This window comes from Cyprinus carpio, chromosome A14 (genome assembly GCF_018340385.1).
Source record: "Cyprinus carpio isolate SPL01 chromosome A14, ASM1834038v1, whole genome shotgun sequence".
Taxonomy (NCBI): domain Eukaryota; kingdom Metazoa; phylum Chordata; class Actinopteri; order Cypriniformes; family Cyprinidae; genus Cyprinus; species Cyprinus carpio.
In genome coordinates, this window is record NC_056585.1 from 21,770,926 (window position 1) to 21,792,919 (window position 21,994).

A 21,994-nucleotide genomic window follows, 5' to 3' on the forward strand; every position below is an offset into this window, starting at 1 on the left:
CCAAGAGGCGAAACTCAATAGAACGCTCCATAGCAACAGTTGCCCCCATGACGTGACGGCGCGGCCGCCATTATGGACTGAAAACCATAGACAGTAAAAGAACTTTAAGGCGTGTGTCTACATATACCGACTTTCAAAAATAAAATCACTGGAATAAATCTTGTGACAACTAGCCCCGGGCTCCTCTATATTGCTGTCAAGCAGTCCAGTTCTCAGAAGGACAAGACACTGAAATGAAAGATGCAATGTTGTGCATAATTTTATCAGTTGAACCTATAATAGTAAATAGAATGTATTTTATTTATTCGTAAACGTGATTTTGTTATTGTCTTTATACTTTAAGGTAACAGTGAATGTATAATAAATAAGACATTTCATTAATTCATTCATTCATTCTCAATGCAATGTGTTTCTGTACAACCACCTTATTTCAGCTTGGAACTCTTGTAGAGTGTCATTTGTGTTAGAGGGACCGTTTCAGTTGCAACACAGACCTATCAGTGCTAAATGTTGTTAGCCTGCAGCACCAGTTCAATGTTAAAGACAGCAGCCAGCTGGGTATCATTTGTTCTGCGTTTATCGTCGAAAAGATGCTCTGAATGGAATGACAGGTCGGTATGCATTAATAAAAGGAAATTGTAACAGTGTTTTATAGATTCTAATCGATAGCTGCTGTCATTGTGACTGGAACATTCAGTGTGATATCTGTCAGATTTAGCAGTGTCCATTACTAGTAAGCTCCCTATTTGTTGCAGCATCTGTAAATGTCGTTTAACCAACATACTTTTGAAGGATTTTTAATGCTTCTCTCAATTGGCCATCTTTTTTCTTTTTTTCAGATTCGAGCAAACGTGAATCGAGTGGCTTTACATTTAAGAAACAGGTTGAGCAGGTAGAGTCTCAGGCAGCGGATGATTTAAAGCTGAAAACATGGCTAGGTTCATGAGCAGTCTGTGGTGTAAGGTGGAGTCGTCCGGTCGTCACCTGCCTATCGTTCTGAACGCTTTGCTGGTGTTCTCCATCACTGCGGAAGTTAGTTATTTGGTGCTGGTCGAGGCTCCCTTTGAGCCAGAACAGAAGAAGACTGAGTGGTCCACCATGTGGAAGGCCATGCATCTCTTCGCTCAGTACTTCATGTTGGGAAACATAACCTGGAATGCATCGTTGTTTGTCAAAACTAACCCAAGTATTCGCGGAGTGTTTCTTGGAGGCGATGCATTGGGTCAAGGGTGGAGGTAATTGGTTTGTTTTGATTGTATAGTGTTTATATAGCATTTATTTCCTCTTCTAAATCTCTGTTTGAGCTTGTGTGGTATTCATGAATTCAAGTAATGAAACAATTTGATATTTTCCTCTTTTATGATAGGTACTGTTACAACTGTGAGACACACACTCCTCCACGATGCTCACACTGCTACGATTGCAACGTGTGTGTACTGCGGCGGGATCACCACTGTGTGTTTTTTGGCCAGTGTGTCGGTTTCTACAATTACCGGTATTTCCTGACCTGTCTGTTCTTCATGTGGGCAGGGCTGCTCTATGCGGTAGTCATGAATGCTGAGGTCTTCATTGTCATCCTGAAGGAGGGTGTAACATTTCACAGCGTCTTGCTTTTGCTCATGCCCTGGATAATGCTCGTCTCTGGTACGTATGAATTTCTGATCAGTGTCTGCTCTGAGAAATGCGTAATGTCATGAGGAATCAAACTTTCCTCCATCTTCTGAAATGAGAGTTGAGTGTGCTGTGGAAGTATACTGTACATTTTCTAAGTCAAAACTTACTACGTAGAAAAAATCTCAACGATGATGATGGTCTGAAGCCAGCGTGGGAGAGTTTCAAGGGCTTGTGCTGCACTGGTTTCACATATTCCATTTGTTGATTTTTATTTATTTATTCATTTATTTAATTTTTTTGTGGTGCCCTGCAAACCTAAATACTATTTGTAGAGTACTGAACAAAGTATTGCTGGTGAATTGTGCTGATTTTAATATGGTGATATTATCTTGGCTGGCGTTTTTGATGTGTTGCTCATTTATAAGTCATTTTGGATAAAAGCATCTGCTAAATGAATAAATGCAAATAGCATAGATGAGGATGTTTTGAAAATGCAAGAGTGACTTTATAGACTTCCGGGTTGGTAATTTTTTATTTGGGGGGTGGGGGGGTGGAATTTAATATTTATTTTCAGCAAGGATGCATTAAATTGATCAAAACAGGAAAGACATTAATAATGTAACAAAATATTTCTATTTTAAATAAATGCTTTCTGTTCATCAAAGAATCCTGAAAATTGTTTTGAATGATTTCTGAAGGATCATGTGACACTGAAGACTGGAGTAGTGGCTACTAAAAATTCAGCTTTGCCATCACAAGTAAATTACATTTTATATATGTAAACAGGTACATTAAAATAGAAAATTGTAATTATATTTCACACTATTACTGTTATGTATTTTTGACCAAATAAATCCAGCCTTGGTGAGCATAAAAGACTTCATTCAAAAACATGAAAAAGTCTTATTGACCCCATATTTATGAATAGGTGCAGCAACAACAACAAAAAAAGTTTAATTCTAAGGGCCATAAAGGTAGTGGAAAATGGAAGTAAAAATTATGATACTTAAATGTATTTTATGACGCCTTTTAAACTGTCACACAAATACCCATTAACATTTGTTTTTCTCCAATCACAGGACAGGTGACGGCACGAGCGTTTGCTTTTGCATTCATTGCCGACACTTGTGTAGTTGGCTTCCTATTGGTTGCTGCCTTCCTCTTCTTTCATGTGGTTCTGATGCTGAGGGGACAGACTACACGTGAGTGGTACTCCACACGGCGGCCTTACAACCTGGGAGCATTGGCTAACATCAGGGAATGCTTGGGCAAGTACTGGTACATCTGCTGGCTCTGTCCACTGATACCTTCCCCGCTGCCTGGAGATGGCATAAACTTCAAGGTGACTGGTTCGCTAGAGCCCATGAAGTAGGGTGTGGACTGATAGATATTTTCTCATTGCAATTTGAATACATTGGCCCAGCTGATGCAGAATGACATGTTGTTGAGGCTGAAGCAGCGGTTGCATGCTGTACTTAAACCAAACAATTAGCAGCTCTTACCAGCTCTTTTTTTTTAAATCTGAAGAACCAGCAAGACATGTGGATTTCTGATTTCACTTTACAATTGTTTTTGCTCATTAGAGCACTCTTATAATTTTTTTTAATTGGTGTTAATTTGGTGTATGTAAAGTACATAATTTTAAATATTTTATTATGCTTTTTTTTCTCCCTTGCTCTGTGCATTCTTTGCTTTTGTAAAGCAAAAAAAATTTTGGAAGGGGAAGTATTTTTTCTGATTGAATTGTTTTCTCTCCTCTTGCTTTTTTTTTATTGATGTGCCAAATAATCTGTTCAGACAAATGTGAATGTGCTATATGCCAAGCTGTCATTTTCTTTTGTCCTGAGTTATAAAACACAATTTAATTTTTTTTTAATGGAACTGAATATTGTTTATCTCAAGTCTTATGTTTATATTTGTTATTTTGAATCAGTACCAATGTTTGTAAACTTTCTTCAAAATAAATGCCATTTGGTTTTATTTTTTTGTTATCTAATGCAATGATATTCATTTTTAGATATATCTTAAATTTTATGAAAATGTACTATATTTCAGTTCATCCAAGATATAGATGAGTCTGTTTCTTCATCAGAACAGATTTGGAGAAATTTAGCATCACTTGCTCACCATTGGATCCTCTGCAGTGAATGGGTACCGTAAGAATGAGAGACCAAACAGCTGTTAAAAACATCACAATAATCCACATGACTCCAGTCTATCAATTAACATCTGGTGAATCAAAAAGATGCGTGTTTGTGAAAAACAAATCAATTTATTAATTGGAGTTGTGTGGATTTTAATTTTTCGGTAAATCTATTCCTTTAAATGTCCAAAGCGCAAATTGTAGTGTTGAATTTTTTTTTTTCATGAACTTTTAACCCTTTTACCAAAATTGTTGTCAGAAAATAAATATTTTATCAGTAACTACAAAACATAATTTCGCCTACTGTGTGAAAGGGTGCCAAATTTAGCCTAAACTGAGCTATTCATTTTACCATTAATATTACTTTTTAAATGTCTATTTAATTTTATTTAGTGTTAATTGAGTATAATGTAGAAAATTGCAGAATCACTTAAATTAGACTTACTAGTACTGCTTCTACCCATGAGGATAAAATAATAATAATAATACTATCACAGTAATTTTAAGAGTTTCTGGCCCCATTTTGTACCCTATTCGTTGAAAGTACTCCAAATATTTTTGAGGTCGGTATATCTAGCCTTGAAACACTCAACTGGGCTGATTTCCCCGAGCTGGACGAGGGTGTTGTTATTATTGTGAACCCTGCATGAGGGCGCAGTTGTGCGTCTGGGAGACCCCCTCGGTGACGGAGTCGAGCGCCTTGTGTAGGGAGGAGAGAGCGCGAGAGAGAGGGACACGGATGGAGGTGGGTGTGATTAGAATGCTTATAAGCTGAGACAATACGTGAAAACATTTGAATATTTCTATTTTTTTCGTGCTCTGCAACAGTTTAAGACATTTTCGTTGCAACTTTATATCACTAAAATTCCGGAAGGGGTCAATATCGTTACGTGAACGATGATTGTGTGTCTTTATTGAAGCGATAGGATGCTGCGGCGACAGACGTATGGCTGAACTTAAGCAAGCTAGTCCGCCGTATGTTGAAAAGAAAGGCCAATATAGGTGGTGTGAATGAAAGAAGAGGGCTTCTCTCTTGGATGGACATGTTTTGAGAGGTGTGGTGGAGGGATGAAGGCGGTGTTGGCATCCAGGCGGCAGCGGCTCTTCTATCGGCTCTTCATGTGTGCTGTCGGGATCATCGCAGTCACCTGCTTCGCTCAAATCCTTCATGTAACAGGTGCGTTTATTCATTACCACAAGTCTTTCTGCTGCTAGTATTGATAAATATTTTTCTCAGTGTTTGTGCGTATGTAGCGTTTTACCGCTGTGCAATATATAGGCTATGTATGAATATCATCCTTTTGAGTGTTTTTCATTGTGGAGATGTGGAAGATTCATTATTAATTGACGAGTTTCTATTATAGCCTATTAATGTGTTTATGTTATGCAATATGTCTGTGAATCAACCACATGAGCAGCAATAGTAGCGTGCATGCATTATTAGTCCCACTATAGGAATAAGGAACCGGGTGAGAATTGCCGGAGTCAATTCCCTGAAGTCAAAACAAATTGTTCGGGGGTTCTCAAAAATACTACAATAATATTTTTTAAAAAAAATGTTTTTTAAAAATCTTAAATGTCTGTTGGGTATTTGAGGAGCCAAAATTCAATTTGTTTGCGACAAATCTAAACAGATTGATCACAAAGTTACAGCGTCAGAAATTTACTTTAAGTCGCTGAATAGGTTCGCCACTTATGAAGAGGATGCTGATTACTCAGTGTCTTTGTGTCATTCATTTTAAAGCATCATTTTAAAACGGCAAAAGCTGTAGTGGAGGAGCAGCAGGGACTGCATGGGTGGCAGACCATGGCAGGCACATAATTGGCTGTCTCTAAAGGGCATGACTGTGACAGCTTCTTCAGCTTGACATATTACACAGTGACCTCTTCAGAACCTTAAGAGCATTGTTACCTGGACATCACACCTGTGTCTTGGATTTTCAATATTACTCATCTCTAAAGGTTGAAGGGTTAAATTAGCAGGGGTTTAGAAGTTCTTCAGACATCAAAGAAGATCAGTTCAGCTGAGTCCATTTCATCACATTCCATTTTTAGTGATACCGACTTTGCTTGTAATTGAAGTTCTTACATGGAGCACTATGGAGCTTTAAATGGCCTTTTTATGACACTTAAATGGTATAAAGGAGTAATCCACACAAAAGTGAAAATTCTGTCAATATTTGCTCATCCTCTTGTCATTTCAAACATGGAGCAGAATCCCCCCACACTGAAAATCATTGGGGTCCAATACTGTTTGGAATCCAAATATTTTTTATTGGGTATCATAGAAGAAAGAAAGATTGGAATGAAATCAGGGTGAGTAAATGGATGAACTTTTTAAAGGGGTCATGAACTGACTTTTTGAAAATATTTTGTACTGTTCTCTGAGGTCCACTTATAATCTTAAGTAATAGACTATTTTCTGTCCTGTTTTGACCCCCTCATCGGAATGCTCTGTTTAATAGGCGTGGCGGATTTAAGACTCGGAAGTAAATGCCCACTGCTGTGATTGGCTAACAGTTGTGTATGTTTGACTCCAGACATCCTTGGATGCTGCTGTGATTTAGCTTAAAAATGCATAAATACTCAGTACATATCAAATGATATGTAATAACAGACAAAGCAATAGTAAGCACGTAATGAAAACCGTTACTCACACTTGTGTGTTGTGACATCGGATCCAATAGTCGCCACAACATCATCTTTAAGTTTCAGTCTTTCTGAAAATCCTGTGTTCAATTGTACTTTGTTTGCAGACGAATCCGCGGTTTGAAGTGAACAAAGGACCAAGTTCTTACTGACACAGTCTGGATCTTCATTAAAAATAAAGTTCATCCACTATTTCCTAATGTTGGGATCAGAAGGAACGCGATGAAAAGACTGTTTCTCCACAACTCTTTCTTTCTTTCTTTCTTTCTTTAAAGGACAACACACATTCATCAACATTTCTGTAAATGTGCCAGTGTTAGCCAGCTGGATAATTTTCAACTGCAGTCCTTTGGCAAGATGTTTAAAATAACAACAAAAACAACAAAACATCAGCACAATAACTCAATAACATCAAATAACATTTCCACTATTAGCCATGCAAGCACACAAAGCGACAACACACAAACTTAGATAGATAAGATGCAAGCATGCTGGAAAAACAGTAAACATAAAGCACATCAGATGCTATTTTGAGTTAATAAAATAAAAACAAACACCTAAATTGTTTAACAACACTATAAAAAGCATTCCAGAAAATTAATAAAATACTAATTAAATAATCCAAACATACCCAAGCCATGCATTTAGCTGTCTGACAACGAGCAAGGGAAATGGGACATGTTAGCTGCCATTTATGTACATTTATCATGGACATAATTTACATTATCGTCTGCGTTCATCTGGACATAACACCCTGTAAATACCTGTACTTGGCACTGTACAGTGTCTTGTTGACTTCGGAGCCGTATTTATCATTTGGTTTCTACATAGACCTGAATTTGCCTCTCTTGTTATTTACACCACATGCATGAATCGGTGGGCGGAGCTAAACAGGCAGTGATGTAGAAGCAGACATTGATCTTCTGGGAGGCGGGGTTTAGCCACACTATAAGGTCATAAAGTGGCACATTCAACCACCTGTTTTGGCAGACTGGCTTCAATTTAAGCTGTTTTTAGACTAACAAGAAGGTTTTGAGTTATGAATATTACAAGATGTTTTTATAATACAATGAACTTTTATATGTCAAAAGGGATTTTTTATGTCTCAGTTCATGACCCCTTTAAGATTAAGTACTATAAGTTGTCCAAAATGTAGGTTTTACCATTTGCTTTTAATTTTGTACCATTTTTAATGACCTTTTTGCCTTCACTTGAGTGACAAATGGTTAAATTTTTTTTACAAAACTTCCATCTCATAATTAATATGAGCTGATAAAAGCTGGTTATGTAATAAAAGTTTGAGGAAAAGCTGTTTATGATTGAGTATAGCATGTTCCACATCAGGACATCAACTAGTGATTGAGCTGTACCAGAGGTTTCATTTATTTATATAGCACATTTAAAAACGACAGAGCCGACCAAAGTGCTGCACAGAGAAGTAGAATTAAGCCAATAACCCTAAAACTAATTTACAATAAAAAAGGTTACATAAGTAATACACAACACTAAATATACACACAGTAAAACTGTATACAGCAGTTACTCCAGCCCATAAGCCTTTTTAAAAATATATGTCTTTACTAAAGATTTAAAAACCTGAACAGAAGTGGCCGATCATAGGTAAAGAGGAAAAGCACAAACGGATGCTGACAGAAATGAATGTACAATGTGACCTGCTTCTGCGTCGCCATTCTGTGTTGCGTATTTGATCTTTTCACAGTGACTTTAACTTTTCCACCTTTGTCTGTGTGAGTAATGAGTTCCTCTGGGAGGCTGAGTTTGAATGTTAAGCAGCTCCTAAAAAAGTGCCATTGGAATCTAGAGCTGAAAGAAATGAGTGTGAATTTTTAGTAACTGGAGCTTCACTTTAATAATAGACTGTAACATCACCATGTCATGAACAATGCAGGTTTAGATGTGGATCCACAGATGCGTTAAAAACCGAAGAAACCATAAGTGGATGTCGAAACACCTAGGTGATCAACAATTGACTGCTCTGTATTTGGTGACGATCACAAAAAAATAACAGGCAACCCATCATTTGAAAAAAAAAAATATATTAAAATATATAAAAAAGTAATTTTCAAATATATAGTTTACAGTTATGTGTCAATCATGCATCTTGAATTTTATCCATCACTACTATCAATGCCATTGTCTATATGTCTACATTCTGTCTACATATTCTGATATGCAGGCATTTTGCCTATTGCAGTTATATTTGGAACTGATTAGTTTGCATATGCAAATGAGAACTATCTTTGTCATTTATTTCTTTGGTAAACCACATCCTCTCTGGGCTCAATGCCAGTTCCATACCACTCATTAAACACTGCTTTTGGATCAGGTTTCCATGGGAACTTGAGAGGAGGGAAGGAAGCATTCTGATTGCCTCAATCTTTTGCCTATTTTTAAATGAGTTGGAGTTCAAGTTTAATACAGCGTGTCCAAAACTCAGAAAATTATTAATTATTTAAGTAATTGAATGTATTATATAATTCTTAATTTAGAAAAGAATGCAAAATAAAAGTATTTTTTACCAGACTTTTGGACCCTGCACTGTAGGGTTGTAAAGATTCACTCAACTCACGATGCGATACGATTCACAATACTGATTTCACGATACAATTTTCTCATGATTTTTAGAACAAAAATTTAAGACAAATTATAAATGAAAAGTTGTCCTTTTATTATTTTTCAGACAAAATGCTACACATTTCTTTGTGAAATTGAAATATGTCAAATAGCAAAATTAAATTGTTAAACAAATCCCAAGTCAATTAAATAAATAATACCATTAAAAGAAATCTCTTGATATAAACAAACTAGGCTTTGCCTGTGCTTTTTCCATTTAAAATTAGAGGCAACCACTGCATTTTAATCACAATCCAAACAAAGATTCTGCATACAGCATGAGCAGTTTTTGATTTAAATTAGATTGTATAATTTGGAAGCAAAAACAGAATGATCTGACTTTAACTGTGTGAAACTCTACTGCATAAAACATCAGGATGAAACAACAGCAGACATGCTGAATTAAAATGCAAATTCTGACAGTAGGTGGGCTTATGAAACAATAAGTTTCATAACAATATGCCACAATATAGCGTTCCCTTGGCTACTGCTGTAAACAAAGCAGTGCTGCACTTATAAACACTACATTAATATGCATTATACAGAGGCAAGCCATCTAAACTTTACTGAAGACTGTCAATTCCTCTCAGAGAGAGATTCATATAAACCCCCATCCCCAGTTGTATTGCGATTCGCTTAGCATCTCAACCGACTTGAATCATCACAGATTTTTTTTTTTACAGATTTTTAGCCGGCTCGGGGTGCATCATTACATCCCTATTGCACTGTAATGATGGTGTAACAAGAGAATTATGGTTATATATAAAATATTGGTTTATCTAATTAATAATATTGATTATATTAATAATTTTATTTAAATATTTAATAGTATTAATAATTATATGTTAGGTATAAATTGTCTTGAACAGCAAAATTTGGGCCAATGTAATGTCTTTAAATAAATCAATCAATAACTAAGTTAAAACAGTTAAAAAGATAAAGGTGAACATGTGTTTTGTGTTTTTACAGCCCATTCCAAAGAGGATTCGGACTTGACCTGGGCCCGGCGTAAACTAACCCAGCAGATCATAGAGGAGAACCAGACATCAAGTACACCCAGAGCTGGTGAGTGAAACCCTGAGCAGTTCTCTCTCTTATTATTCGCCTGTCTCTCTGTATCACATCTCTCCATATCTCGCTATCTTTCCCCTGCCTCCTCATTCTGTGAAATGATGCAGACAGGTGCCCTCTTCATAGTCAAGCCCCCTTTGAGGCTTGTGTTACTAAGCAACGGAATCTCTAATTTCAGAACAGAGGATAGTCTGTTTTAAGCATTCAAAGTGTGCCACTTTAGAGAGATACGTCATATGCCCTTTTTTTTCTTCAATCAACTCCACAAATCACTCATCCCCAGAGGTGTTTCTCTTTTTCATTTGTTTTATTTTTTCCTCTTCCACCATCCATCTCACTCACTTTCTCACCAAAACAGTTTTCAGTGCCTTGTGTAGGTTGCAACTCTTCTTGAATTTTACACATAATAATATTTTCAGTGATGTTAATTATATTTTACAGACTGCATACGATTCACTTCAATCATGTAAAACACATTTAAGATTATTTTTTGTAATGCAGAGAAAATATTGCCATTATTTGCTTGCACTGTTCATCCATCACAAGTTATTAAATTTTTTATTGATATTTAATGCTTCATCTGTATATGTTATTATCTATGCTTATCTATTATTACTGTATATTGAAAGTTGTTTAGAATGCTTTTTGGAAAATAAAAATGTTTAAAAACAGCTAACTAAGATATCAGCGGTAGCGTAGACTGAGCAGATTGATTTTGGAAGACAAATGTAATAAAATGCAATGCTCTAAAAGCTCTTCAAATCATTGCACCCCTTTAATCATTTATAAATCCTTCTGATTTATGAGATTCAGTTTAGAATAGAATTTAAAAAGAAGCAAATTCTATACATTTTCAAAATGTGGGAAGCTGGAAAAACAGAAAAGCTGTGATTGTTATTAATCTGTGCATTTAAAGGGGTGTCATTTTCTCCCTCTTCTCTTTATTTCATGGCTGTTTATTAGACAGGTGCCCTCTTTAAGGCAGTCAGAGCAAGAACCGTCTTCACGCTGATAGCATCTCAAGAAGCTGTGAGCTAAAGTATCACCAGTCCTCCAATTTAACTAGGCCCACTCTTCCTGGCCTCTCTATTACAGATTAGCTAAAAGGCTGGTCAATTGAATTGCCACTTAGTTACCACGGATAAAAGCTTCTTAACAACCTTAAGTTAAATGGAGCGCATTGCCTTGATATGGACTACATCAGTGAAGTAAGAAAGTACAACACTAGATAGATCTGTGTATTCACGGATTAAATACAGTTTATATTTTCTTCTTATTGTTTGTTTTTTCCCCTACCGCAATATACATCTGAATGTGTGGTTAGATCTTACCATGTCAGCCCCAATTTTTTAAGGCCAGGAAATGCTAGGTAAAACAGAATGAGGTTTAATAGCCACTGCGCTGTCAGATGCGAAACCTTGATCTTATGTGACCTTTAATGTAAGCATGATTGCACAGTTTCTCTATGCTGTATTCCCGGTGGTCTTTTAACCCCTGTTTCTATACTCTAAAATGTTCACTTTTCCACCCAGCTATCCATGAATTTCCAGAGGACATCTTCACTAAGGGACAGAGGAGGCATGGGGCAATTCTACTGCATGTGTTTTGTGTAGGTATATCAAAGTACAGTGAGAAATACAGAGAACTGTATGATAATACAAAGTACACGACTGTTCAAAAGTTTAGGGAGAATAAGATTTTTATTTTTTTGAAAGACTATTTTTATTCAGCAAGGATGCATTAAACTGGTCAGATGTGACTGTAAAGAAAATCTCTGTATGAAATAAATACTGTACTTTGAACGTTCTATTCATCAGAGAATTCTAAACATATGTATTATGATTTGCACAAGAAAAAAAAATCTGGTTTGTTTTTTACATTAATATTAATATGAAGTTTTTCTTCAGCACCAAACCAGCATATTGGAATGATTTCTGAAGGATCATGTGACACTGAAGACTGGAGTAATGATTCTGAAAATTCAGCTTTGCCATCTGTAATAAATTACATTTTAAAATATATTCAAATAAAAAATAGTTATTTAAAATTTTAGTAATAATTCACAGTATAACCACATGTTTTTATAACAAAATTACCATTTTAACTGTATTTCTGATCAAATAAATTCAGCTTTGGTGAGCATTAGAGATTTTAAAAAATAACCGACCCCAAAGTAGAGTGTACATTCCATTTTTTATTTGTTTTAGTAGAAGTTTTAATTTGTACTTGCATTCTAGTTAAACTTGCAGAATTATAGTTTGTAATTTGATTAGACAAACATAGTTGTTTACTGGATGCATAGCAAAATTCAAAATAATGATATAACTAAAGCTGAAAGACTTAATTCAGTACAGTCTTTGATAGCACTGTTATTGGTCTTGTGCTATCAAATTGGTGTTTGTAAATGTTAAGTAATGGATCTCTGCTGAACTGTCTATTGTGTGCTCTTGTGACCACAGACAGTTTACATGTTTTATGCCCTTGCTATTGTCTGCGATGTCTACTTTGTCCCCTCTCTGGAAAAAATCTGTGAGGTGAGTGCAGTTTGTTCCTACTGGCAGGAATCTCAGTGTTCCTGGGAAACATCAGAGCATATTCTGAGCTGGAGTTTGTATTTTCAGAATCTGCACCTCAGTGAGGATGTTGCAGGTGCCACTTTTATGGCAGCAGGCAGCTCCGCCCCTGAGCTTTTCACATCTTTGATTGGTCAGACCTCTAGCAATGTTTCAATAAGCTGTTGCTGTAAATAAATTGTCAATAAGTAATTGTCTCTTCATATCAGGTGTGTTCATCACCAAGGGAGACCTGGGGGTGGGAACTATTGTGGGATCAGCTGTCTTCAACATCCTGGTCATCATCGGAGTTTGCGGAATATTTGCTGGACAGGTAGTATATGCATATTTTATTACATTAAATATGAAACATTACAGATTCTCGTGACATTCCACGGTTCCTGCTTCACAGACCATCACCCTGACCTGGTGGCCGCTCTTCCGTGACTCTATCTACTACATCCTCTCTGTGTTGGCCTTGATTCTGGTAAGCATGAGTATGACTGTATCTGTAGGTTGAATTTATAGTCAACCCTAATTTCTTTTTGTGTGTTCTTTTGTGTGTGTGTGTGTGTGTGTGTGTGTGTGTGTGTGTGTGTGTGTGTGTGTGTGTGTGTGTGTGTGTGTGTGTGTGTGTATTTTAGATCATATATGATGACAAAGTCATTTGGTAAGTGTACTGAAATCATCATAAAGGAGGTGTAATAATGCTCATTGACATTTAAGTGTACTGGGCTTTATCATATAATATAACTGTTGCAGGTGGGAGACTATAATGCTCATATCAATGTATGGAGTTTACATCCTTATCATGAAGTGAGTATTTAACATGTTTATTTATTATATACAAGAAGAGTCAAAATGTAAGTCATGCTAGATATATTGTACTATATACTGCAAACAGTAAACTGTATGTTTATTTATTTTTAACATACATGTAATTTTCACATGATGTAATATGAGTTTCTGTGTGTTCTTTTCAAGGTTTAACAGTCAGATTTGGGGCTGGGTGGAGCAGAGGTTTGGTATCCAACGTCAGCCGTGTTTGGTGAGCAATCTGCACAGAGATGTGTCGGTAGGAGAGGCAAGCTCACACTGTGACACCTCCATGATCCTCTTGAAGAAAGGTGTGTGTGGGTGGAGGGTGGAGCTATGCGGATCATACTGTGTGTTTGTGCATTATAAAGTGTCACGTCTCTCTCTCTCTCTCTCTCAGGTCAGAATGCGGGTGGCCAGGACTCCCCGGTGGTGATGGTGGATGAGTTGATTAGTCTACACCCTCACCAGTTCTCTTTCTCAGAGGCAAGCCTCCGTGTCATGATCACGCCCCACTTCTCCCCCCGCACTCGCCTCAGCATGGCCGGACGCATGCTCATCACTGAGGTACTGGCTAGATGCTTGCTCGCTTTGTGCATGTCTGGATGGGACAACAGCACCTCCGTTTCTCAACCAAGAATATGAACTATCAGGCTTATTTGATGGACTGTATGAATTATAGGAAGCTACACTGAACAAAATTATAAACACAACACTTTTGTTTTTGCTCCCAATTTTTCACGAGCTGAGCTCAAAGATCTTAGACTTTTTCTATGTACACAAAAGGCCTATTTCTCTCAAATATTGTTAACAAATCTGTCTAAATCTGTGTTAGTGAGCACTTCTCCTTTGCCAAGATAATCCATCCACCTCACAGGTGTGGCATTTCAAGATGCTGATTAGACATCATGATTATTGCACAGGTGTGCCTTAGGCTGGCCACAATAGAAGGCCACTCTAAAATGTGCAGTTTTATCACACAGCACAATGCCACAGATGTCGCAAGTTTTGAGGGAGCATGCAATTGGCATGCTGAATCCAGGAATGTCCACCAGAGCTGTTGCCAGTTAATTAAATGTTCATTTCTCTACCATAAGCCATCTCCAAAGGCGTTTCAGAGAATTTGGCATTACATCCAACCGGCCTCACAACCACAGACCACGTGTATCCACACCAGCCCAGGACCTCCACATCCAGCATCTTCACCTCCAAGATCATCTGAGCCACTGGGACAGCTGCTGCAACAATCGGTTTGCATAACCAAATATTTTCTGCACAAACTGTCAGAAACCGTCTCATGGAAGCTCATCTGCATGCTCATCATCCTCATTGGGGTCTCGACCTAACTGTAGTTCTTCATCGTAACCGACTCACATTCAATGGCGTCTGGCACTTTGGAGAGGTGTTCTCTTCATGGATGAATCCCGGTTTTCACTGTACAAGGCAGATGGCAGACAGCCTGTATGGCGTCGTGTGGGTGAGTGGTTTGCTGATGTCATCGAGTGGCCCATGGGTGGTGGTGGGGTTATGGTATGGGCAGGCATATGTAATGGACAACGAACACAGGTGCATTTTATTGATGGCATTTTGAATGCACAGAGATACCATGACAAGATCCTGAGGCCCATTGTTGTGCCATTCATCCACTACCATCACCTCATGTTGCAGCATGATAATGCACGGCCCCATGTTGCAAGGATCTGTACACAATTTCTGGAAGCTGAAAACATCCCAGTTCTTGCATGGCCAGCATACTCACCGGACATTTCACCCATTGAGCATGTTTGGGATGCTCTGGATTGGCGTATATGACAGCGTATTTGAGTTCCTGCCAATATCCAGCAACTTCGCACAGCCATTGAAGAGGAGTGGACCAACATTCTACAGGCCACAATCAACAACCTGATCAACTCTATACGAAGGAGATATGTTGCACTGCGTGAGGCAAATAGTGGTCACACCAGATACTGACTGGTTTTCGGACCCCCCAATACAGTAAAACTGCACATTTTAGTGTGGCCTTTTATTGTGGCCAGCCTAAGGCACACCTGTGCAATAATAATGCTGTCTTATCTCAGCAAAGGAGAAGTGCTCACTAATACAGATTTAGACAGATTTGTGAACAATATTTGAGAGAAATAGGCCTTTTGTGTACATAGGATGGAGTTCAGCTCATGAAAAATGGGGGCAAAAACAAAAGTGTTGCGTTTATAATTTTGTTCAGTGTATTAGAGTTCCAATTTATTCTTTATTAGTGTATCAACTTTTTCTCAAAATACTTTTTTTTTTCAGAATCTTTTTTTGTCTTGTTTTCCAGTAAATATTCCAATGTCCTTAAAACAAAATACAATTAATTTGAGAAATAAAATTTATAAGACATTAAGACTAGAGCAAGAGAATACATTACTGTTCAAAAGTTTGGGGTTGATAAGATTTTTTTTAAATGTTTTTGAAAGTAGTCTCTCATACTCACCAAAGCTGTATTTATTTGATCACAAATAGAGTAAAAACAGTAACTGTTTTGTATATTCATATATTTTAATATAATTTTTTCCTGCAATAGCAAAGCTTAATTTTCAGCAACATATTTTCTCTAGTCTTCAGTGTCATGTGGTCCTTCAGAATTTTTTTTTTATTATTATTAATTTCGGTTGTTGTCTTTCTTACATTTCTTTTATTATCAATGTTGAAAACAGCTGTGCTACTCAGTAAATTTCAAAAGAACAGAATTAATTTTAAAAAGAAATATGTTGTAACATATTATAATATTATAATGAACTCGATATAGCGTAGCTTCTCAGTGAACTACGGCTCTGTGTATTAACTGCAGCTCCATTTGAAAGCAGGTTATGGGGATTTACCGCTAATCATGGAACCGGCTTTACTGACGAGATGCACATGGTCATATCGTTCGATATATTGTCCAGCCCTAGTTGTAACATAAACGTCTTTACTGTCAACTTTAATTAATCCAACCTTTTATGAATTCTTGCTGAGTATAGGCATAACATTCTTTTAAAAAAGCATATTTAGAATTTTTTTCTCCATTAAAAATGAGTTTTCCTTGTTTTAAGCATAAATCAAAAAGTTTGAGAGAAAAAGTTTGAGCAAAAAAAAAAAAAACCCTTCTTGAGGTTTATGCTTAAAATGAGATGTTGCCTTTGAGATAAGAAAAAAATCGAAAAAATTCAATTCTAAAATTAGGAGAGGTAAAAAAAAAAATTTTGTTCTCAGGAGAAACATGTTAGTTTAAGCTCATGTATTATTATTGCTGTCTTGGAGAATTATTAAAGAGATTTCATTTATGGTTTCTCTGTCCTGTGGGTTCGTTAATACGACCCTTCAGCTGTAACTTCTGCAACAGGTAGGATTTGTGACTGATCCAATTCTTAGATCATCTGCTATTTCCTGTATAACCGAAAGTTTACTCTTCAAATGTCAGCAATAGTATTTATTCCTAGGTTCAGGCATCCTCAGACACTACTCCTAATTTCCATTTTTGTTGAGAGCCCTTTAACCGTACGTAACCAGTCTGTTGTTTGTTTGAGCAAATGCTTTATTCCATCTACAGTCATTCACATGACTTACTTGTTGGCTTGACTCTTGCAGCTCTTGCTTGTCATCTCTACAACACTCTAATGGACTGTGCTTTACCTTGGTCTTGCGATTTGTTCAGCAAGCTTGACTCTGAAACTCTGTCCTCCCCATATCTCATCTAACTGAATCTCATTCTTCTGAAAGGGGTTCACATTGGGTCTCCTGTTCTCCAACCCTGCGGTGTCTGACTGTACATCTCTCACATCTCACACATATAATCAACAGAGGCAGAGACTGATTAGAAACAGGAGCCCTGGAGACAGCAGTGGCAGCGGAGCAGGGGACACTCCTGGCCAAGATGGTCCAGGCATGGAGGGGGTTCCTTGGGGTCTGGAGAATGGAGGGGCCCTTGAGAGTGAAACGCAACCCCTGGAGGAACCCAGACCGAGGGGCCAAGGAGGGGATTTAGAACGAGTAGCAGACATAGGGGACACACAGCCTAAAGATGATGAGGAAGACGAGGAGGAAGAGGCAGATGAGGAACAACACTTCAGACCTCTTACTGTGCCAGGTGAGTGAATATTAAGGATGAATCACATACTTTTTCTCAAACAATTCTGGATCAATCCACAAAAGAATCATAAATTAAATTAACATCCAGTTAATTAGCATCCATTTCTTTATCATGAATAGTTTCTTTATCATGAATATTTTAAAGAAAATATTATTTATATTATATTATATTATATTATATTATATTATATTATATTATATTATATTATATTATATGCATTTATACACTGAAAAAAATCTTAGTGCAGAAACAATTTTCACTCAGAAATTGTGTGTGTGTGTGTGTTTGTGTGTGTTCACATACATGTGGAATCTTGAGGCCACTCTGTGCTGTTGCTGATAAATTAGATTCATCCAGAATGAATTTGGAATTTGATTAAAACTCCCTGAATCAAAAACAAATCGCATCATAAGGGGCATACAGTCTCCCACCCCTAGTGGATATGTTTATAAATGATTCCAAAACATGATATTTAACCCTTATTCAGATTATTCAGAATAACGGGACAACACATTGAGTTTATTATGGTTCATTCATCTCCAGTTTTTTTTTCTACATCCTGATTAGAAGAATGGCCTTCATTTTTGGCCCCTTAAGGACCATAATCCATTAGTCTGAGAGCCATTTCTAGGTAATGGGGGCATGCATTTTAGATTAAAGCACTGGTGTTATGATTATAGAAAAGTGATGAGAGCACTCAAACCTCTCGGGGCTGATGCGGCTTGCAATCAAATGAACTCCATCACTGCTGAACAATTGAACATCTTACTGAAGATGACTATAAGGGTGAAAATTGCAATTTGAAGAGCTCAAAAGGAAAACCTTTGAAACATTTGAATAACAAAAGGCAAATAAAGAGAGATCATGAATACTTAATCCAAGTACCTTTGTCTGTATAAACTATCTTTGTCCTGTTGGTGGTATTTTTAGGTATACTCAAAGGTATAAAAGCTGTCCCTATGGCAATATGCTTTCAAAAGGGTGCATATTAATACCTTAAATGTACATATCAGTACCTATTAGTACATAAATTACATATTAGTGCATAAATATTACATTATTAGTACCTTTCTGAAAGGGTACCGCCCCAGTGACAGCTTTTGTCTCTTTTTTTTTTTTACGTAAATGTGATACTGTCTTTGTCCTGTAGGTGGTGTTAAGGAGCCTAGAATGAAAGGAGGTAATGATTTGAAGTACTTTTATCAACAGAGGGGCACTGGGAGCAAGTGAAGTGGGCGTTGTCATGGCCCTTAGGCTGCCTTCTGTACTACACTGTCCCCAACTGTGTTTTGCCGCGCTGGGAGCGCTGGTTCATGGTAACCTTTGTGGCCTCAACACTCTGGATTGCCGTGTTCTCCTACCTCATGGTGTGGATGGTGAGATCAACCCTTCAATGCTCATTGACACTGAGAAAACATCATGTGACAATGTCTCAGTATAAGATAGGATGGGCTGATAACACACATTGTCTTTATTGCAGGTCACCATTATCAGTTTTACGCTGGACATTCCAGATGTTGTCATGGGTATTACATTTCTAGCAGCAGGCACCAGTGTCCCAGACTGCATGGCTAGTCTCATAGTTGCCCGTCAAGGTGCTAAGATCACCCCACTCTTCCTTTTTCCTGTCCACATATTCAATTTTAAAAGATCAGATCAGATCAATATGTTTGTAAAGTTCATTTGATTGGTCAGATGAATGAATGTGTCTGGTGCTGCAGGTATGGGAGACATGGCGGTGTCCAACTCGATTGGCAGCAACATCTTCGACATTCTGCTGGGTCTTGGTTTCCCATGGGCTTTGCGCACTCTAGTGGTTGATTATGGGTCAACGGTGAGTTTTTATTGATTTTAACTAGGGATGGGTCACAGTGGTCACTGATGTTTTCTTTCTCTGATAGTGGATCAGTCGACAAAAAAATAAATATTACATTAAATTAAGCAATAAGAAACATATTTATTGGCAAAATAAATAAATGTATTTAGTAGCATATGATATAAATATTTATAGCAAATTATATATATATATTTATTTTTGCAACTTTTAAAAATCATAAGATCCACTATATTTCATACCCAATCTTATTTTAACATTTTCTTTCCTTTTACTTTTTGCTTTTGTATCTGTTTTAGTGGCCATATTTGATGTGAAGTGTTTTCTCAGTATTAGTTTTTATTAGTTTTTGTTTTAGTTTTCATTAACAATAATGACCCTGGTTCTGTGTGCTTAATTTGAGTGGCACCAAAAAATCCTTTTGATTCTTACAGCATTCTCTCTCGATCTTCCTCCAGGTCTTCATTAACAGTAAGGGGCTGGTGTACTCGGTGATTCTTCTTCTTGCTTCTGTTTTTCTCACTGTAAGGTCATCATTTATAATTTTGGAACTCTCTTGATCTTATGTTTATGCTTTTACGTATTTTGTAATCTTTGTGTCATGGCATGTACATGGCTTGTTTTCTGTCTGTCTTTGCCCATGTATTTGTCTAGGTACTGAGCGTGCACCTGAACCACTGGAGGCTGGACCGGAGGTTAGGCCTCGGGCTTATGTTTCTGTATGCCATCTTCCTGCTCTGCTCCATCTGCTTTGAGAAACTCTAGATCCTACTTTCCATGTTTTGCTAAGCTGTAGGGTAGATTTAGACCTAGATAATCATATTTTACCCCCAGTCACTGCCATATTAGTAGCGGTTATTTCAGCCATGGTTTGAGGCTAGAGTAGTGAGCGTTACACTGTGAAGCGTGACTCTGCTTCGGTCGGTTCTACACACGGCTTTAAGCCAATCACCCACTAGACAGTGCTGCCAAACTCAAGGAGACTGTATTTCATACTGTACCTCTGAAACATTTCTTAGCATACAGAGCTTCTTAAAGAGTTTCAATTACAAGGTGTGATGAATTTATACAAGTGGTATTAAATGTTTACAGCATACAGGAGACTTCCTCTAGCCTCACCTTTTGCATATTTCTATTCTGAAATCTTATAGTCACAATCAAGCATGATATGAAGAAAAATATGACATTACAAAAAGGAATTCTGTTAACTCTTGTAACATTCAATTTATCGCATTACTTTTCCTTATTTATTTTTGACTTTAGGTCTGTCAAAATTTGTGCTTTAGGATTCAAGGATTTTCCTGTTTCAGTATATTTAAGAGCAGTTTGTTCATTTTTGTTTTGTTCCTTGAAAAAGAAAGTATTCTGGTATTTTGGAAGATATTTCTTGTAGTATTACTGATTAACCAAAAACATCCCCTGTCTTTGGTAAGTGTTTACATACCAAACATACATAGTTTTATATAAAGTGACACTTTCACTGTCTGTTGCAGATTTTGTTATGTTGTAATGAGATTACTTTTGTGCCCTATTGCAATACTATGAATATGAACATGAGAAAGTAACAATCAATTAAATCTTTAACAATGTTTAGCCATTATTCACAAAGAACTGTTTTATACACAGGCTTTTAACATTTTTAATGCACCAAATGAAGTTGTTTGGAATCTCAATATAGTTATATTTTTTTCCAATGATCATATATTGCATACTGTCTACAGGACAGATAATGAATTATAATATATATATATATAGAGAGAGAGAGAGAGAGAGAGAGAGAGAGAGAGAGAGAGAGAGAGAGATTAGGTTCATAATCAAAGGCTTCCACTGTTTGAGCAGAAATAATTTGGTTAATTCTGGTACAGCAGTTTTAATTGTTGTAAAGGTATCTTTAAAGTTATTTTTGACATTTGACATCTTATCCTGATAAATGTGCTTATGTTTTAGTTCTGTTGTATATTTATTTTTTAAAGACATGTATTTAAGTAAGTCCCGCCCTGAAAATTTTGTTGCTTGTGGTTTGCAGTTCTCTTAGTACTAATGAACAAAAAAAATATTTAATTTGTCTAGAAGATTTTCTTCTTACCACTCACAATAAAAAAAAGTATGTGTTCATTAAATTGATGTGAGAAATAAATTGTAAATGACTTGACAAGTTAAAGCCTGATTGATTAAATATCTTATTATGCCACTGGTTAACTGAATGTTTCGGTTGAACAACTTCCCTGTTTGTTTTCATTTTAGAAGTCACAATGAAGCAGCTCATTACCATTTGTTACAGTTCTGTCTATATTCTTAAAGATATTTGTATGTTGTTGAGTGCAATAAAACAAGGTCTGTGCAATACCCCAGCTCATCATGAGTCATCTGCATTCTTCCCCTTGAACTTATGGAAGTGTCACAAATAAAGTTTCATTTTTTGAACACAAGATGCTGACTTCTTCTTAAGAGTATATTTATAAGCATCAATTTGGAAACATTTTTAGGAAAGTATGTTACATAGTTTTTTACATTTACAGTTTTTAGAGTGGATTAACACTTATTATAAATGTTTATATCTTCCATGTGTT

General features: G+C 36.7%; 2 protein-coding genes across 3 annotated transcripts; both read left to right on the forward strand.

Annotated features, from left to right (window-relative positions):
- Window positions 1-449: 449 nt before the first annotated feature.
- On the forward strand, window positions 450-3,605 carry LOC109102280 (probable palmitoyltransferase ZDHHC24). The gene is made up of 4 exons (XM_019115620.2): window positions 450-611; window positions 840-1,235; window positions 1,367-1,644; window positions 2,694-3,605. Exons 2-4 carry the CDS (start codon window positions 931-933, stop codon window positions 2,984-2,986), a joined length of 876 nt encoding a protein of 291 aa, XP_018971165.2. The 5' UTR covers window positions 450-611; window positions 840-930; the 3' UTR covers window positions 2,987-3,605.
- Window positions 3,606-4,479: 874 nt separating this feature from the next.
- On the forward strand, window positions 4,480-21,775 carry slc24a6a (solute carrier family 24 member 6a). 2 transcript variants are annotated; one of them, XM_042770220.1, is made up of 17 exons: window positions 4,480-4,934; window positions 10,010-10,105; window positions 11,644-11,720; window positions 12,571-12,645; window positions 12,733-12,817; window positions 12,894-12,997; window positions 13,076-13,150; window positions 13,308-13,333; window positions 13,426-13,479; window positions 13,648-13,790; window positions 13,880-14,046; window positions 17,302-17,587; window positions 18,800-18,966; window positions 19,071-19,185; window positions 19,312-19,424; window positions 19,883-19,948; window positions 20,079-21,775. In XM_042770220.1, exons 1-17 carry the CDS (start codon window positions 4,769-4,771, stop codon window positions 20,187-20,189), a joined length of 1,926 nt encoding a protein of 641 aa, XP_042626154.1. In that variant the 5' UTR covers window positions 4,480-4,768; the 3' UTR covers window positions 20,190-21,775. The 2 variants fall into 2 exon arrangements, with proteins under 2 accessions (XP_042626154.1, XP_042626155.1); XM_042770221.1 differs by having other exon boundaries at window positions 13,880-13,965.
- Window positions 21,776-21,994: the final 219 nt, after the last annotated feature.

Coding starts and splice junctions, on each gene's coding strand:
- LOC109102280 (XM_019115620.2), top strand. CDS start 931: ATGGCTAGGTTCATGAGCAGTCTGTGGTGTAAGGTGGAGTCGTCCGGT. Junction 1,236..1,366: donor GCATTGGGTCAAGGGTGGAG/GTAATTGGTTTG, acceptor CTTTTATGATAG/GTACTGTTACAACTGTGAGA. Junction 1,645..2,693: donor CTGGATAATGCTCGTCTCTG/GTACGTATGAAT, acceptor CTCCAATCACAG/GACAGGTGACGGCACGAGCG.
- slc24a6a (XM_042770220.1), top strand. CDS start 4,769: ATGAAAGAAGAGGGCTTCTCTCTTGGATGGACATGTTTTGAGAGGTGT. Junction 14,047..17,301: donor GACGCATGCTCATCACTGAG/GTACTGGCTAGA, acceptor TATAATCAACAG/AGGCAGAGACTGATTAGAAA. Junction 19,949..20,078: donor TTGCTTCTGTTTTTCTCACT/GTAAGGTCATCA, acceptor GTATTTGTCTAG/GTACTGAGCGTGCACCTGAA.